Consider the following 18170-nt stretch of genomic DNA (forward strand, 5'->3'; position numbering starts at 1 on the left):
GGTTATTATTACCTGTCTTCAGATGAGTCGGGGGGGGGGGGGACTTTTCTCAGGGATATGGAGGTTTGGGGAGAAAGAAAAAAACCACTAGATGGTCAGTTCCTTCCAGGAGTGAAGGAACAAATAGGCAGAGAGTCACACCATTAAACACATGTGCTGATTTCTTATACATTTGATAGCTCTGTGAGATCAGAGACTTTGGAGCTCTGAGCAGGCCAATGCTTCTTAACTCCTTCCAGTTGTCTCAAGAGGTGGGCCAGCTCCCGGATTTACCCAACACCATCCCCTTTAGGATTTATTCCTTGTTCATTATCGGAATTTACTCGTCTAAAACATAGGGAAAAAAATTTTAAAACGATAGAATAATTTTTAAAAACCCATAGGTTGTGCCCTGGGGTACTACTTGGCATCTTTACTACAGCAGGAAATCCAATTCTCTTCCTCATTTTCTACATTCAGAAACTAAGAACCCTAGTTAACATAGTCTTGAAGGGTTACCACAAGGGTTAAGCATGGTAATCTAAGTGTCAACTCACTGTATGTAGACTATGATATTAGCTACTAAAATAGTTTCTCTGACTCTCTCGTTGCATTTATTAATATCTGCTATGGACAAAAGGCTGGGCTGGAGTTGTACGTAAGTTGAAGAAGATGATGTCTATGGTATATTGTGAAGAAAATACCAAAGCACAGGGGCTCAAATGAGAAAAGCAATGACTTACGAGTTAATTGAATGGTAAATTTCCTGGTAAGGCACAGTGAACTGTCTACCTCTGACTTGACTCTATGGCTGGGCCAAGCTACACCCTAGCCCTTTCTGGTCAAGTGACATTAAGCAGGTCCTTACAGCCTTGTCATTGTGCAAGGCTAAGGAGTCAGGAAGTTTCTCATTGTCACCTGAAGCCATGATGCTAGAGACTTCTTCCCAACACTGTTAACAACCACTAGTGCCCACAGGACTTCCAGCCTCCCAGGGAGCAGCCTCAGGGCACTGAGAACCCCAGAGCTAGGGGTGACTTCTTAGGTGTCACTTGATGGCTCAGTGCTGACTTGGGAAGAAGCAAGCATGTGAGTGAATATGGAGCCCAGGGAAGGCTTCTGTGTCTCCTCCTCCCTGAGCCAAGGAGAGCCTGCCCTTCCTTCATGGAGCAAATCTGCCTTTGCCAGCCTGCAGCCACTCTCAAACCTAGGAGGAACATGAAATGAGGAGAGGAAAAAAAAAAAAACCATTTATTGGGAGAAAAATTACAAACCCTTCCTGGCTCATTGACAGGAGGGATGAGGGAATCCACTAGCCCCCTGCCCTCCATGCCGACTGATTGGGAAGAATAAACCATAGTTCTAAAATTGTGGAGCACTTCAGTTCCAACTCAAGTCAGTAAAGCTATTTTTGAGATTCAATCCTTTCTCATCCAGCAGCAGGTAAGCCATACCCCACTCCCAAGTTTGTTAAGTATGCAATAATAGCTGATCCCTCTTGGCATTTGCATTGAGCACAATTGAAAGGACAAAGCAGGTGTGACCTTTGGTTTGTTCTGCATTAGTGTTCTGCAGGTAGCCTTCTGCTTGGGAGGCTGAAGACAAACAATTACAAAAGGCTGGTCCACTGGAGCACCTTCCAGAGGATTGAGCTCTTGGATTTTCATGCAGTGATACCACACACTCCTATCATTCACACATACGGACTGTCTTATCTAACTTGAAAAACAGTCATTTGGCCCAGGGACACTGGGCACACTTAAGTTTGTTCTACACTATAGTCTTCCAAGAACGTAAGTCTGATGCTTTGTTTCAAGACTGAAGTTATTTGTCAGGTGCCTGCTGTTCACAAGACAGGAGGAAGTGTGAAGCACCCCAACCCTTCATGCTCTCAAGGGGCCCCTATCCTTTAGGGATAAGGAAACCTCATATATGTTACCATGAGCAAAAGGGAGTCATTGGCAACAATGGCAAAAACACTAGTGGATGGAGCTGTGGGGATGAAGGCATGCTTCCCTCTGGAGGAGGGATACAAACCTGAAAAGTGACTTCCCAAACCAAAGCGAATGTGAAAGGCTGCATGCTGCTCAGCACTAAATAGACATTCTCCAGGCATAGTCTAGGTGTGACTCAATGACCGGACAGCTGATGAGGGTCAAAACGAGATCTCATTCAATGCCAAAAAGTTGCTCTGAGTTAAACACTGAATTTCCTCCTCCTCTTTTCCATTGAAGAAATCCCCTTTGACAACTCCAGAGGCTGAGATACCTACACTGGTCATTTTAAAAGTTGGGATGTGCCTTTGTTTCTAGTCACAGTGAAAAGGGCTCAGATAAAAGGCCAACTACCAAAGAATTCAGCTGCTGATATAGGGAAGGAAGGGTCCTGCTGCTAAGGATGATGCACTGAGCTCTGGGACCTCTACCTGCCCTGCTTCCTAGGGCTGGTCCAGACTCAAACTCCTGTGGTCTCTGCCTGTACCATCTGCCCAAGTGTTGGGACTTCACCTCAAAGCAGAGTATCTACATGAAATCTTAGTAAGAATATGTGTGCACTCAATGTGGGAAATGTCTTATAAATAATGTATGGTGTGTGTATTCAGACTCTGCAAGTTGTATTCCAGTCTGTGTGTATTCTGTGTATATTATGACATGATTAATAATTATAATTAGTCACCATCATCATCTATCCTATTTACAAGGTAATATTGCCAGTTTTGGGGTTATCTTGTGCAGATTTAGGCAGATTTAGAAATGATTTAAGTATTTTAAAACATTTTCAGAATTTTTAGTGTTTTCCTCTTAAATACATAATTTTGAGATTTGTTTTCAGTCCATAACCTCAATAGCCAATGGTGGAGGATCAATTAAAGCAGCCATTTGTGCCTCATCAAAACCAAAAAGAATTCAGGCCCCCCCCCAAAAATTTTTTGTTGCTGTTTGTGTCATTTGGTTTGTTGTTCTTATTGTTGTTTATTTCTTGCTGTATGACATAAGCCATCTCAGCTCCTCAAGTTTGGCGTTATATCATATCTTAAACAGAAGTCTCTCGGAAGGGAGTAGGTAAAAATTTTCTGGGAGAAAGGGTGAAAATATTTGTGACCAAACTATCTTTCTGATGTTTCTGCATTTCTGCTCCTTAAACCCTAGAATTTGAAGGCAGTTATCCACTGAAGCATTATTGGCAGCTTGTAAGATTCACTTGCTTGTACCCAGTCCCATTTTTTTTTTTTTTTGCAAACATTTCATTTTAAAAGATTTATCTTTCAAATTTATGTTTTTGTTTTGTGTGTGTGTGTGTGTGTGTGTGTGTGTGTGTGTGTGTGTGTGATGTGTAGTAGCTATGGAGGCCAGAAGAGAGGACACATCTCCTGGAGCTGGAGTTGTGGGCAGTTGTTAGCTGCCTGAAGTGGGTGCTGGAAGCTGAACTCAAGTCCTCTGGCAGAGCAGCAAGTGCTCTTAACTGCTGAGCCTTCTCCCCAGCCCTACTTTTCAACCACACACACTTCCATCCTGCCGTCTGTAGCTTTCGATTAACAGTCAGTCTGATGTCTGATGGTTGGTCACTGCATGATGACATCAAGGGGAACAAAAATAGAATTTATAGTAAGATCTTCCCCTTTAACTGTGCTGTAAAGGTTCACAGACTGAAAAAAAGAGAAACGGTCCTTCAAAGAAAAAAAAAAAGCTTAAAAAATTGATGCCACTAAACTATAGCATTGAATCTATAAAGTCCGAGGAATGTATGGGTATTAAATTTAAATTTCTTCCTATCAAGCCTAGCCAGGCTCTCCCTCTTGGATGGCTTTCCAGCAGCTTGCTGCTTCGTGTTACTATCTCGTAAAAGAGTGGCATTTAGCTTGTACTCTTTCATTGGAACAGGACAGCTGGGAAGTGGTGGAAGGATTGAGGGGGGACATGACTTACACCCAGGAGCCGCCTGTGCAGAAAGGATTTTTGCTGAAAAAGAGGAAGTGGCCCTTAAAAGGCTGGCACAAGGTAAGATATCAGTGTTGGCTGCTCTTTCATGGGCACGCACTCTATCCCACTCAGGACCAAGTTCTGAGAGCTTATATTCTGTTTGAAGTTGGAGACGAGGAAGGATGTTAGCATGTACATCTTGCTAAATTCTGTTTGCTTCCCACAGAGATTCTTCTACCTGGACAAAGGAATCTTGAAATATGCCAAGAGCCAAACTGATGTAAGTCTTCTTCCTGGCCCAGCTTGCTATTGCAGAAGTGTGCATGGATGCTTGAGGTCAGCCCAGAGCCACAGTGCTCTGTGGGTAATAGTTTTTCCAGGTGGCACAGAGGCCCCTTTCCACATACCCTGACCCCTGCTGTCTTAGCTCTGGATCTAGGTAGGGTCCATTCTCCACCTGGAAAAGATGCAGGGCAACATACTGGGTACCATAGGCCTGCTCTGGTTTTAGCTAATTACAGGAACAGAGCATGTGACAAGTGTCCTTCCCACCCTTAATGGTAACTGGGGAGCTTGATGGAGAAAGCCACGGTTAGGGTGGACCTCCTCTTGGAGTTAAACCTAGGAGGTTGTCCTGGAAGGTTCTGAGTGACCACAGGCCTCTCTCATGGGGCGCTTCTCGCCTCTTTCCCTCTTCCTTTTAAGTCAGTTACGAATGAACTTGTCTAACAGACACTAATCCAGGGAACGGAAGCGGCTCCTACATTGCCTTGGAGTCACCTCCTGGGGATTTTTCTCACTTCCATGCATCCTGACTGTGAAAGCTCATAACCTAGCTTGTGCACTCCAGCCTCGTCTTGAGTGAAGTGAGGCGCGTGCTTTTCCCTTGCGGAGAAAGAACACTGCACAGAGGGCTCCATCAGTCGTGGTAGACATACAAGCTGAGGTGGGAGGGGATCAGGGAGGGTGTTACAACCACCTTGTCTGCTGTGACTCCCAAATAGCCCTTTCCATGCTCTGTAGATTGAGAGAGAGAAGCCGCATGGCTGCATTGATGTGGGACTTTCGGTGATGTCTGTGAAGAAGTCATCCAAGTGTATCGACCTTGACACTGAGGAGCACATCTACCACCTGAAGGTGAGGCCTCAGCCAGGACCGCTTGTACTGTGCAGCTGTTGGTTATGGAGTTGTCTGAAGTAGAGTCTTGCTATCTTGTCCACTCTGACTTCAAACTCCTGGGCTCTAATAGTCTCCAGCTTCAGCTTCCCGAAGAGACAAGGCTGCAGGCTCAGCTCTCCCAGCTTGGCTGTGTAGAGGACTTTCTACTGCGATGGGATTGTCCACTACCACCCTACTGGTGATGCCTTTGGGATATCTTGTGGGCAGTCTTCGTCACTAAAGTGTCCCTAAGGGATGCTATTGATGTTAGGTTGGGCTAGTTTTTCCTTGGTTATACAGGGCTATCTCTCACACTGCTTGAAGAGTTAACATTCCTCAAATGTTCCACTCTTCCCAGAAAAAGTAATCAATAGCCTGGGGGGGCCCTCCCCCAGGCTGTGTGCCTTTAGCATATATAGAACCATTTACCCTAGATGGAAATATGTTCCCTGGAGTATAATATTTACTGTGTGGAGCCCTGACATGACTTTAGCCAGTTTTATAAAGACTTTGTTAAAATCCATATATTGTAGTGAAACATCAATTTTTTCCCCCAAAATAGGAGCTTGCAAATCTTAGTCTGAAAACTTCTTACCCACTTGTCTGTCTTTCTCCTGAATGTGGGTGATGTCATAAAAGCATGACACTGGAGCCCCAAGGCAACATCGGTTTGTACCCGATTGCTTACTAGCCATTTAACTTTGACCAATCATCTAATTTTTTTTTTTTTAAAATATGGGTGTTTTGTTTGTTTGTGTGTTGTTACCTTACCAAAAGAAAAAAAAAAGTGGTCCAGTGCTCATTGACAGGGCTTTGTACATAAGGTTTGTAATGTTTGGCCTAATTCCTTAGGGGACAGTAAGTTTAGTAAGCTTAATTACTGTTTATAATTATTAGGCAGTGCCTGGATGTTGGAGATAAATTGAGAATTGCTTAGGCGGGTTGCTTGATGTTTAGAGAATGGGGCCAAAAGTTGGGAGAACCAGGGTTCTGACCTGTCCCTGTCTCTGGAGCGTGGGTCTCCTAACCTGACCCTGCACTCTGCGCTGGTTCAGAGTGTACAGCTGGCACTGGGCTGATGAGGCTTTGTTGCGGGACTGACCCAGGTGTTACGGTTAAGCCTTTACCACCGGATGCCAATGGCTTCTCTTCTCTGGTAGTTACAATCCACACTGTCTCCAAGTATTTCCGAGTGTCTCCTGAAAGAGAAAATCTCCCAGGGGAAATAACTATGGCAAAGTAAAGGAGGGAAACCCTCTAACATAAAATACTTAAGAGAACGTGCCATTCCCCTGCCTGCTCTCAGTGGTTAATCTCTTCCGGAAGAGTTGGCGCTGTTTTCCCGATTTAGTCCCATGACTCTTCTTATGTTTTCACAATGCTTGCTCAGCTGCAGTTCTTGTTAGCAGAAAGAGCTGTCTACTTTTCAAAGACTTAGAATTGGACTTGATACCATGAGTCAGAGTGATTCTCTGTAAGTTTTCTCATTCATTCCTGAGTGTCAGCTCTGACGTGTAGTGTAGGCCTTGTAGCCTCAGTTTCCCTACCCCCTCTTTATCTTATTAACCGCGCCCCCCACCCCCCACCCCCGCATGCCCAGGCTGGCCTTGAACTCACAAACCTCTTGAGTGCTGAGATTAAAGGCATTCACCACTACATCTGGCTTGATTCTCTCTCTCATTTCATACCTGAGGAGTCCAGGCAGAAGAGCAGTTAAGAACCCACCCAGCCTCAGTCCTGTAATTGCTGTGGGGCCTGTGATTGAACTGTGTGTGGTTAGTTCCTCTCCTTGTCTAACCAATAAAAGATGAGTCAAGATGGACACTTCCGGCACTGGCTTTCCAGAGCTCTTGGGAGTAGATCAGTGAAAGAATGGAATCCATTCAGGGGCTCACAATGCAGAGGAGACAAATCGATGTGTGTCTGTCTGTGCTGTGGCTTTCTATAGCCGGGCGCTAAGGAGGAGCCTCCATCCTCAGGTACCTCTAAGCAACACAGTTTCTGTGTGTCCCTGCTGCTGCCTCAGCAGTCCGTCTGCACACCTTCCTTCCTTCCCAGCCGCAGCCCTAGGCACGATTGTGCCAGCACTGGCCTGGAGGGCCACTGACCCAACACACATCTTTTGGGTTACTTTAAATTACAGCTTTATGAGTCTACATCCTCTCCTTTATCTCACTTTGCACTTTAAAGTTATGAATATCTCTTATGCACACAATACACTCAGGCTTGAGAACTTGAGAATGTTTTAAGAGACAAATATGAGGTTTAGTTTTTTTGTAGTTGTTGTTGTTTAATAAAACCGGCCCTCTTTGCAATCTTAAAAGTTGCATGACAGTTGGAATGTTGCAAAGGAAACACTAATATGTGTGCTATGAAGACACCTCTTCCTCAATCAGTCTCCAAAACCACATAAATGTAAACCAAGGCAGTAATTCGATTTCTTCTTTTTCAAGTGTGCCATCTCCAAAAGAGCGGGTCAGGGGTGGCCTCATTGTGATGAATAATTGATCCTTTTAGCATCTCTCAACTTAACACCCTGTAGGTGAAGTCCGATGAAGTCTTTGATGAGTGGGTGTCCAAGCTCCGACACCACAGAATGTACCGGCAGAATGAGATCGCCATGTTCCCTCGTGATGTCAGTCACTTTTTCCCAGGGTCCACTGTCACAGACTCTGCCCCAGTGTTCGATGCCATTTCCAGTAGGAAGGTAAAGATTGGGCTGCCAGGAATGAGTCTGGGGGAACAGAGGGGCCCATTCTGGGAGTGAGTCTGAGGGCAGGTGCGTGGGTGGAGCAGGGTAAGTTGGGGTGGTATTTAATTAGTCTCTTGAGCAGTGAGTCTGACCCAGGATATAACGAGCATGAATTAAGTTGGGGAGCTCAGGTAAGAAGATTCTTAAGGCTTGGGCCCTCTCCCAACCACACTGCTTTTGGTTTTCCAACCTGCCTGTTGGATGCAGCTAATTAAGCATGGGTACAGCCACACAGGGCTGTCACCCAAGGCCGTGGAGCATGGTGTGCCTTAGCTGGGTGACAGATGGAAGTATTAGTCTCTAGGGGCCTTTGCTAGAAGGTTCTTCCCAAATCACCCTGCTGTCCTTCCCCTTAGAAGCTGTCCCTGGCACAATCTGTTTTGAATTCTAACCTGCTTTTGTCATCCGCGAGCAGCGTAGCAGTCTATCAAAGCAAAATTCATTCCAAACTGGAAGCAATTTGTCATTTTCTTGTGCTGGTGACGCACGCGTTCCATTCTGGCTACAGTCTTCAGAGGACATGGAAAAATGCTCAAAAGGTAGAGCAGTTTGACTCTTCTCTCCCTGTCTGTCATGGCTCTGAGGTGCTGTGGGCTTGGCATTGCCTTCACGTGTGTTTGTGTCCCTACTGTCACCACTCATCTGCATTCCATCCCTCACTTTGCTAATGAAGGTCTCATCATCATTAGTCAGCATGCTCTCTCCAAAGAGCTTAGTGTCTTCAGCTGGATGCACACACACTTCCTGGTCTAGCCCTGGGACGGGTGCATGAATTCCTCCTGTGGCCATACGTCATGTCTCCATGGGTGGGGACTGTCAGCCCACTCATGGTTTTTAAATGCTAAAAATGCCTCTGCTGCCCACCCAAGATGAAGAGTCAGTGCCCACTGAGGAAGCGCAAGTGGCCAGTTAAGCATTCTTCACCATGGCTGTACACTTGAATCACGGGGAGAGTTTTTAAAGATTTGATTTTATTTTTAATTATGTGTATTTGGGTTGGCAGGAGGGGGGGTATGTGCATGTGAGTGCAGATACCCACAGAGGCCAGAAGAGGGCATCAGACCCCCTGGAACTGGAGATGCAGAGGTTTGTGAGCTGCTCAGTGAGGCTGAAGTCTGGTCCCTTAGAAGAGCAGTATACCCTCTTAATCTACCTGCTGAGCCACCTGGACCCTTTAACGTGCAGGGGAGGGACGTGCCACGCCTATGCCTATGCCTCTGTCCCAAATGTCCTGTTTAAATTAGTCTGGGGTGCAGCTCTGATGACCCTGTTCCCAATGGCCCTTGAGTGACACTGACCAGGAGGAAGGATTGATCACAAGGCAACTCAGTGTTCTCAACCCCAGTCAGCTAAAACTCATCCAGGGAACCAGACTGAGATTTCTAATGGAATAGAGTTCGGATTTAATTGTCTAAGGTTAGGCCTGGAGCAAGTGGAATTTAAAATTCTTGAATTAAAAAATTAAGTTAAGAGCTGGAGAGAGAGAGAAGAGAAGAGAGAGAGAGAGAGAGAAAGAGAGAAGAGAAAAGAGAGAGAGAGAGAGAGTTCAGTCCTTAGAGTATTTGCCATGCAAGCTTGAGAGTCTGGGTTTGGCACCCAGAACCCACAAACAAAGTCAGATATGGCAGTGTGTACTTATAATTCCAGGCCTGGGGAGCTGGGCATATATGGATCCCAGGGCTAAGCAAGCTTAGACTACTTGGGAAGAGTGCGCAGTGAGAGATGTTTTTTTGAAAAACAAAGTTGATTTAGTTCTTGATGAAGACCAGAGGTTGACCTTTGGCCTATACACACACGTGCACACATGTGTGCACAAATACACATGTGCTCATGCGCACACACTCACACAGTTTTTAAAGTATACTCTTGATTTAGAGACACTATTAGAGAAAGTTTCTAGCAGCAGCCTTCTGTGTGTTCCATGAGATGTGGTTCCCTCTGAGCATGAAGTTCTTGCCCCTCCCATACCTATCACTCACTAGCTCCATGAACTAGCCCTGGCAAAATGGTCCCCAGAGTATTGTTCCTGGACCAGCATCAGCAGGCTGGCCTGGGTCTATTAAAAATACCAATTCCCAATGGTATGAATCATAAGCTGGGGCCACAAGCATGCCACGGGGTTCTGTGCATCAGGAGACTGAGAGCTATGATGTTGACTCATATGTGTCTCCAGCTCAGTAGAAGCACTGTGTGTATCCAGTGCATAGCTAGCTGTGGAGTGGACGTTTCTTGAGTGAGCGACTAGGGTCTAGTCTGGCCATACTCTCCTGTCGTCTGAGGCCCATCTGCCATGGTTCACTGTTGTCCTGAGTTAGGGATGCTGTTGCTGGAGTGTGGGAGTGGCTGCTGTTTTCAGTTGCTGCTATAGGCCATTGCTGAGCATTCTGCACCTATCAAATCATTTAACTTCCAGCACTATGGCTACATGTGTAATTATTCCCATTTCCCATATGAGAGAACTGAGGCACAGAGACCTTGTGTCACAGTTTATCAAGTGGATTTAAGTCAAGGAGCCTAGAGCCAGGTCATAAACCACTATCATCTATGGCCTTTCTTGTGTGGGGAAAATCAGATATGGAAACATCTACCCTTGTGAACATCTACCCTTCCTCCCACAGACCTGGCACATTGCCACACCTATCTGCTGGAAATGAGTCAACTCTTACAAAGCATGGACGTCCTGCATCGGACATACTCAGCACCAGCCATCAACGCCATCCAGGTTGGCTTACCCATTCTTCTGTTCACCTTCCGTCTTCTACTTCCTCTCTTATCCCCTGCATTTGACTAACAGTGGGATGCTGTCCGTCCAGTTAGTTGCTTTAGCCAAACTCAGTGGGATGGCTTTGGTCCCTTCCCTGTGCATTCGTCTCTGCAGTTTTGGTGGACCTTACTGTCTGTACTCTCTTTCCTGTTTTGAAATGAAGGGTGGAGCTTTTGAAAGTCCCAAAAAGGAAAAGCGATCACACAGGAGGTGGCGGTCCAGAGCTATTGGCAAAGATGCTAAAGGAACGCTGCAGGTAACCTTTGCTTCTCCACCAGGCTCGCTTTCCTCTCGGTGACTCAAACAGGGCAGGAAAGTGAAAGTTCGGGGGTTGATGTCTATCCCGTGTGAGGAGAGTCAACTCCTGTTACTGAGACCCTCTGGTTACGGGGATAAGGCCGTGAGGACACTAGGGCAGGAGGAATTTTCCTGGTGGACAATGGCTTGGCATTGGAGGGACTGCCCTGTCGTGAGGATTTGGGGCCTTTCCTTCTTTAACATCTAGCTTGTCTATGATGCTCCCTGCTCTATTGTGTGCCTTGCCTGGTGGCTGCTGTGGCCCGATACCCTGACTTACCTTTGTTACTATCATCCCTCAGATGGGCCTACTTCTCTTGGGGTCCACAGCCTGAGCCTGTGTCCTGCAAGCCTTTTGCCACTTTTCTTCAGACTCTTAGCAACACCCCCAGGGCCGAACTTAGATGTTTTCAGAGTGAAGAACATTGCATGTGCAAATGTGAACCAAGGGTTTATTTTCTAGAAGCTCAGGTGCAAGCAAAGAAAACCATCCAGGAACTGATTTTCTCTGACAGTCTAGTTGTGTGGTGACATTGCAGCCCATGATGCTAAATCTCTCATCATTCCTGAGACAGCATGTTATTTTCTGCCCATTTGTAATTTATAGGAGAACATCTTCCTGGGTTTTACTCAGTTTTCTTCGAAGTCATCCCTTGGTGGGAAGATGTACCACTAAGATACCTTCTTAATCAGCTCCAGTCGTGGAGGCTCTGGTCTGAATAGAAACCCACCCTTTGCTGTCTCTTTAGGTCCCTAAACCTTTTTCTGGCCCAGTGAGACTACACTCTTCCAATCCTAATTTGTCAACACTGGACCTTGGTGAAGAGAAGTGTTACTCGGATGGTTCTGAAGCCTCGTCCGAGTTCTCCAAGATGCAGGAGGACCTGTGCCATGTCGCCCACAAAGGTAAATGAGTTTTCCTTCTTCCTAACATATTCGATGGAAATGTCTGTTAACACAAAACTATAGCTATCATCTTTAAGAGAATAATAGACAGTTTATTCTGAAGCCAATTTTGAGTGACCGTGGCCCTGGAACACAGATCTAGGTTACCCCAAATTTCCATACACATATGTACAACTGAGTGCATGTCAGTGAAGAAATGTGAGTACACTCTGTTACCCTAACTTCTCTGCCCTGGGTTTACATTGTTAGTAAGTAGAATGTCACCATGGGGAGGAACTGAGTACAGGTCACAGGGCACTTCTATACTGCTTGCCAACTCCTTCGAGTCCACAACAATTTCAAAGTAAGAATTACAAATAACCATGACTGTGTGTGTGTATATGGCTCGGTGGGTAGAATGCCAGACTAAAACTAACCCATGTCTGACAAGAGGGGATTGGACTTTTAATGTAACGTAATCATATAATGGGTTATTTAGCATAGTGATAGCATCTCACACCGAGCACCTAGGTGTCATGTCAGGAGTTTGCTGAAAGTTTTAGATGTACCATTTCATTTCATTCTAGCAGAAACTTGGGTAGGGGATGAAGTCTTCACCATCTACTTGGGAACCAGAGGTTAGCAAAGCTACCTAAGGGTCACATGACAACAAGCCTGAGGCTGAATTACAGCCTGGTCCAGGCCAGGATCCACTTGTTGTCTGTAAAGATGGGAGAACAAATGTTTAAAAACAAAACAAAACAAAAATGCCTACAATATCCTGTTACAAAGTTAATAAAGTTATAAAACAGTGTATATAGGTGTCATTTTTTAGAAATATTTAATATTCCTGGCATATGTGAGTACACTAAAATATCTAGACTGTGCAGAGCATTATTTAGTGGCAGAAACTGAAGTTCTAAGTGCTAGCTGGCTCCCTCTGCCAGTGTTTCAAATGACTGTTATTGTTAAAGTGAAGATGGATTAAAACATTCCCACTAGTGCCTTCCTCTCTTTGCTCCAGACCTTTTCTTCCACTTATTATTATTGATTCCTTCAGAGAATATTCCCTGATATAGATATATATATATATATATATATATATATATATATATATATATATATAAAGCAAATCTGAAATCCATTTGGTCACGAGATGGGTTATAGGGCAACTGCATCATGCTTGTGACAGGCTCCTCCCTCGGACTCCTTTGCTGGCCACCATGTGCATCTCTCTGTGTCCAGCAGGACACCCATGTCTGTGGGAGCAGAGGCATTGCCTGGCTGGCCCTTCCCAGCTCTTCAGGTGCCTCATGGGCATTCTTTAGAAGGTCCTTGCAATGGGGACATTTTAGGATTTGTGGGAGGAGGCATCTTTAAACCAGTTTTATGACACAAACTGCCTATTTAATTCTATGGAGGCCCTGCAGTGGTCTCCCTGTCCTTGCAAGTCTGTAATCTCCCCCACACCAGCTGTGCTGTGGGGTCTTTGTGAAACCAGCAGGCCGCAGAGTTGCCATTTATGTCACTGAGGTCAAGGTTTGTGCTCCAGGAACAGGGCAGGCACTGTTCAGCCCAGCCAGAGTCCCTTGGGTTTATAGGAGCCTAGCCAGCTCTGTTCTCTTCCCATGTCTTTCAATTCTGCTTGCATGTGTTCAGACCCCTCTCACCTCTTTTGTATCACTAGAAGGCCCTCATGGAACAAAGACCACACACAGATTTGCCCCGAGTCCTAGCTAGCACCTTGTGACCTTTCATTTATCTGTACATTCAGACTCAGCTATGGTGGCCTTTCTCCCTGTGTGATTTTGATTGGTTACAGATACCGTCTTTAATCCTTTGACTGCATCAGGGGTCTCTTGACTGTTACTTTGTAGCAATTGAACTAAAGTCAAGAATTCCATGTATGTCATGCAACCTGTGTACCATTCAACATGGCACAAAACATCTCTTATGCTTTTATAGATCACATGATAGGCAGCCAGCAGAGATGCATCCCGGATGTAAAAGTTCTTCTGTACATCCATTTGTAGGCATGCATTGAGATGTTCTATGTGGTTCATATTTCTGGCTTTGTATATGCCAACACACTATAAGCAAGGAGAACGAATACCCTTAAAAATCACAATTTTTGATGCATATATTAGCTTTTACATTTCTCAAAATGTATTTTATGGGATTCTTAATGCACAAGATGGGTAAAAGTAAAAAGCAATTGTGTGATTAAAAACGCCTGGGAAATGCTGCCGACTGTTGCTGTCTTGATTTTGCGTGTGGAACTGTAGGTTGGGGTATCTCTGAAAGAGCCTGCAGCAAGGAAAGCCGTCAGCTTTGTTAAGCTGTGGTTTTGAGTGTTATTTGTGCAATTCCCCCATTGATCCATGACCATGGCAGCAGACAAGCAGGAGCAGTAGCTGAGAGCTTAACATCTTATCCACTATCACCCAGCAAAGAGCAGTACATTGCCACCCCCCACCCCAGTGATAGGCCACACCCCCTCAGCAAGCTCCCTGCCTCCTAATCTTTCCTAAGGTCCACCGATTGGGAACCAAACTTTCAAATAGATGAACCATTTCTCATTTACACCACCACAGAAGGAGACATCTATTTGCTGGTATGGAAGAGAAACAGGCTTCCTGGAATGCTACTGATGAGAGAAAACCTCTGGAATCCCTGAAGGAAAAGTCACATATGTCACAATGGTGACAGAGATTTTCATGACCTGAGGGAAGGGTGATTTGAGCTTTGTTCACAGTTAACATTCACTCTAAGTTTGTTGAGCAGTTAGGTTCATGTACATGCTCAGTAAAAAGTAGGGTCATGTAGCAAAATTCACTAATGTATCTGTATCTAAATCAGTTCAGATGGGTAGGGATTAGAAAATGTTTTACAGCTATGGGAACCATGTAAGAGTTGAAACTTAAGGAGGCAGATTAAAGGTCATCAAATTGTCCCAGAGAGTGTAGGAATGTTACTCTTTGGAAGGTAACTCTCATGGTTCCCATTGGAAAGAGAGAAGGTCTGGAGAGATGGCTCACTCCACGGTAAAGTGTGTTCACTGCAGAAGCACAAGGTTTCAGATCCCAGCACCACACAGACCCTGGGGGTCAGAGCCACATCGATGCTGGGCATCAGGAGGCTCCCTGGCTTCGCTGGCTTCCAAACCAGCAGGAAAGACCCCAGAGAAAACAAACCCAGACTCCAGGCACATGGAGAGACCCTGCCCTTGTGCCCCCTTGAAAAAGAAAGAAAAAAAGGCAGAAAAGGATGCCGCGCACACACACACACACACACACACACACACACACACACACACACACACACACACCCTGCACACATACACATGCAAGAATTAAAGGAAAGACAAACAGAATCCTACTGTGTTGGGTCCTGTGGTCTCAAGTGCTTTCTCGTTGCTTCCTTAGAGCTCCATAGATGCCAGCATTTCCCACATATTCAGTCCATTTACGTTAGGAAACTGATGATTCCTCCAAAGTCTAAACCATAGCAAAGCATTAGGGACTGAGCTGAAATCTCATTTGCCTTACTCCACATGATCTTTGGTGTATTACATAGTGTTGGTGCTGTTGGTAACTGTGGTCCCTCCTGAACTGAAGAAAATGCTAAGGAAGGAGCATGGGCAGAGGAGAGCTCCAGATCATGGTCTGTGTATGGCTTCCCAGTGGAAAGCTCTCAGAGCCTCTCCCACCTGATGTAGCAATGGGAGCCCAAAGCAAGGGGAAAGGGAGGGCCACGAGTCAACAGAGCAAAACCTACAGTGTCTGTTCTGCAGCTGGAGCTGAAGGGCTCTGACAGTCAGAAGTGTCTCCTGGGGGTCAGGCGTGGATAGCAGTGTATGCCTGTAATCCCAGGGCTTGGGAGAATGAGGCAGGAGGACTGTGGGATTCAGACTAGGCCAACCTGGCAAGATCCTGAATCCCTCTCCCCAAAAGAGCCCAACCTGTGTTCCAGTGTCCTAGTCCAGCAAGGGCATGGAAGAGACTTTAGAGCAGATTCTGCAACTACCTTCTGATATTTGACTTCCCCGTGAAGGCAAGCAGCCGTGTTGGATAATGTAAAGAGACTGAGGCAAGCATTGCATAGCTGCAGCTGGTCTCAGAGCATTGTGACTGCTCATGGGGCTTGAGTAGCATGGGCTAAAGGGTTGAGGTCTGGAAAGGATGGGCCATGCTCTGGCGTGGGAGGCTTGGATGATTTTTGAGATTCTCTGTAGCTCTGTGTATCTCAACGTCTTTATGATAATGTATCCACAGGTGCAGTGCACTCACTCAGATATCTTTTTTAAGCTTTGTAGTCTGTATTAAATTTAGGATGACATAAATAAGTAAGAAGACACTCCTGACACAGGAAATGCCTCTAAACTTTGTGAGCCAATGTCACTGTCTTAGCCATGGTTTCTATTGCTACAATGAAACACCATGATCAAAAAGGGTGTTGTGGAGGAAAAGGTTTATTCAGCTCATGTTTCCATAGCACTGTTCATCACTGAAGGAAGTCAGGACAGGTACTCAAACAGGGCAGGGACCTGAAGGCAGGAGCTAATGCAGAGGCCATGGAGAGCCAACACAGCTTTGTACAGTGTAATTATGGTCTCCTGCCATCTAGCCACTGCTCTGGGAATGATGAATCGTAAGTTGACCAAGAGTGACCACTTTAATATCTTCTGGGTGGATCTAGGGCCATTTAAGAAATTCATCCAAGTATGGTAGAACACACTGGTAATCCCAACATTTGAGAGCCTGAGGCAGGAGGAAGTCACATTGAGGTCAACTTGGGCTATATAGTGAGAACAGAAGAACCTGTTTCAAAACACACACACACACACACACACACACACACACACACACACACACACACACAGTTACCACATATGCATTTAGGGATCTGGTTTTCTAATCCTCTTTTTAGGTGATTGAGGAAGAGTTTTGTTTGTTTGTTTGTTTTTTAATCTGACAATGAACTATGACTGTATAGGTTTCTTTTTTGCGTATTTATGCCCACTGTAGTCTTAGTTATATATTCCTTATCCTGAAGGTAAGGGAGCTGGTGGCTGAGCCCAGAGCTTTGCTCTTGCTGGCCAAGTACCCTGTTGGTGAGCTCTATTGCTAGCCATCCTAGCTGCATACTATGAAACAGATAGTGCCCATTCTGTCCTTTAAAAAGCATAATCAGGAATCACCTACTCTGGTGGAAAGTCTCTCCTGGCAACAGAGCATCTGGAAGGCAGAACCGTTGACCTGGGAAAGCAGAGCAGCCAGGTGCATGCTCATGGTATCTGGAGGAGTAAATGTGTCCTTGGAAAGGAAGAACCCCCAGGGATCCACTAGGACAGCTGCAGGTATCCTGGGGGATGGAGGGGAGATGTCTAAAGAGGCATAAAATGCAGTGAGGTCCCTGTGTGCCCTGTTGTCCTCCTCCCAAGGCAGCTGCTCTGGCTCAGCGAGCTCTGGCCAGTCCTCATTTGTACACTGTCTGCATGTGTGCATTTGTCCTGATAGAGCTAAGTATTGCACTATCCCTGCTGCCCAGATTCCAAGAGAGCGGAGGCATCAATTTCACTGTCATGCATCTCTTTTGTCAATCTGACCATTATCCCTTTGGTAACATCCATTATGTATTGCATTTGTGCATTAGGTTAAGGACTTTGTATGCATTGTCTTACTTAATCCTTATTACAGGCTATAAAGTAAATGCTAGCAGTATCTCCATTTAGGGTTCAGGCACATCAGATACTTTTCCAAGGTCATAGAATGAATAAATAATGGGACTCTCCCTTCTGGTCTTAGAAGCTGCACCATAGCTTGTAAATTCATATGTGTGTGAGAGAGAGAGAGACAGGCAGGCAGACAGACAGACAGACAGACAGACAGACAGAGAACAAATTGCTTGTTTGCATTAGGATATTATGAGGATTCTCTGGATCTATCACTAAGTGCCCCAGACAGCCAGCAACAGCATATGGAGACAATGGACAGTTTTCCTTCTCACTGATAAATGAAGGGAGCAAGTCAGTAGTGGGTATTTAGTTTCTGTTATTGAATAGGCCATTCTTGGATAACAATACCTCTGAAAATGCAAGCCTGTGAAATTTAATAAAATGCCAGGTCACTGGAGAAGCCTGTCTCAGTCCCTTCCTTCTTGCCCTCCTGTGACAAACTGGAATGGAAGAGAATGGAAAGATAATATCTAGTGTGGTCTCTATGATCAGTACTTTAGGTAGCCGTTCCCTTATCCTTGGGAAGTTTCTTTACCCTATGTGATCAGAACCTAATAGATACTTGTCATCCCTGTTCCTGCCTTAGGATTGACAAGTGTACATAGATGCTAATAGATTATATTTTCCCAAGGAGTTTAAGTCCACAGCAAAATTGAGCCACACAATTTCCCATGCATC

At 45.3% G+C, this 18170-nt stretch overlaps 1 protein-coding gene across 4 annotated transcripts in view; it reads left to right on the forward strand.

Annotated features, from left to right (window-relative positions):
• Positions 1–18170, forward strand: part of Osbpl3 (oxysterol binding protein like 3) — a 160028-nt gene that overhangs the window by 95103 nt on the left and 46755 nt on the right. For 2 of the 4 annotated variants that reach the window (XM_051202783.1, XM_051202785.1), the window contains exons 4-11: positions 3861–3977; positions 4126–4179; positions 4923–5036; positions 7600–7764; positions 8225–8348; positions 10428–10531; positions 10737–10829; positions 11620–11776. In XM_051202783.1, coding sequence (XP_051058740.1) covers positions 3861–3977; positions 4126–4179; positions 4923–5036; positions 7600–7764; positions 8225–8348; positions 10428–10531; positions 10737–10829; positions 11620–11776 — 928 coding nt within the window. The remainder of the gene's footprint in view (positions 1–3860; positions 3978–4125; positions 4180–4922; positions 5037–7599; positions 7765–8224; positions 8349–10427; positions 10532–10736; positions 10830–11619; positions 11777–18170) is intronic. The other 2 variants (XM_051202784.1, XM_051202786.1) reach the window with 1 other exon arrangement.

The sequence above is a fragment of the Phodopus roborovskii genome, unplaced genomic scaffold, assembly GCF_943737965.1.
Source record: "Phodopus roborovskii unplaced genomic scaffold, PHOROB, whole genome shotgun sequence".
In the NCBI taxonomy this organism is placed as follows: Eukaryota; Metazoa; Chordata; class Mammalia; order Rodentia; family Cricetidae; genus Phodopus; species Phodopus roborovskii.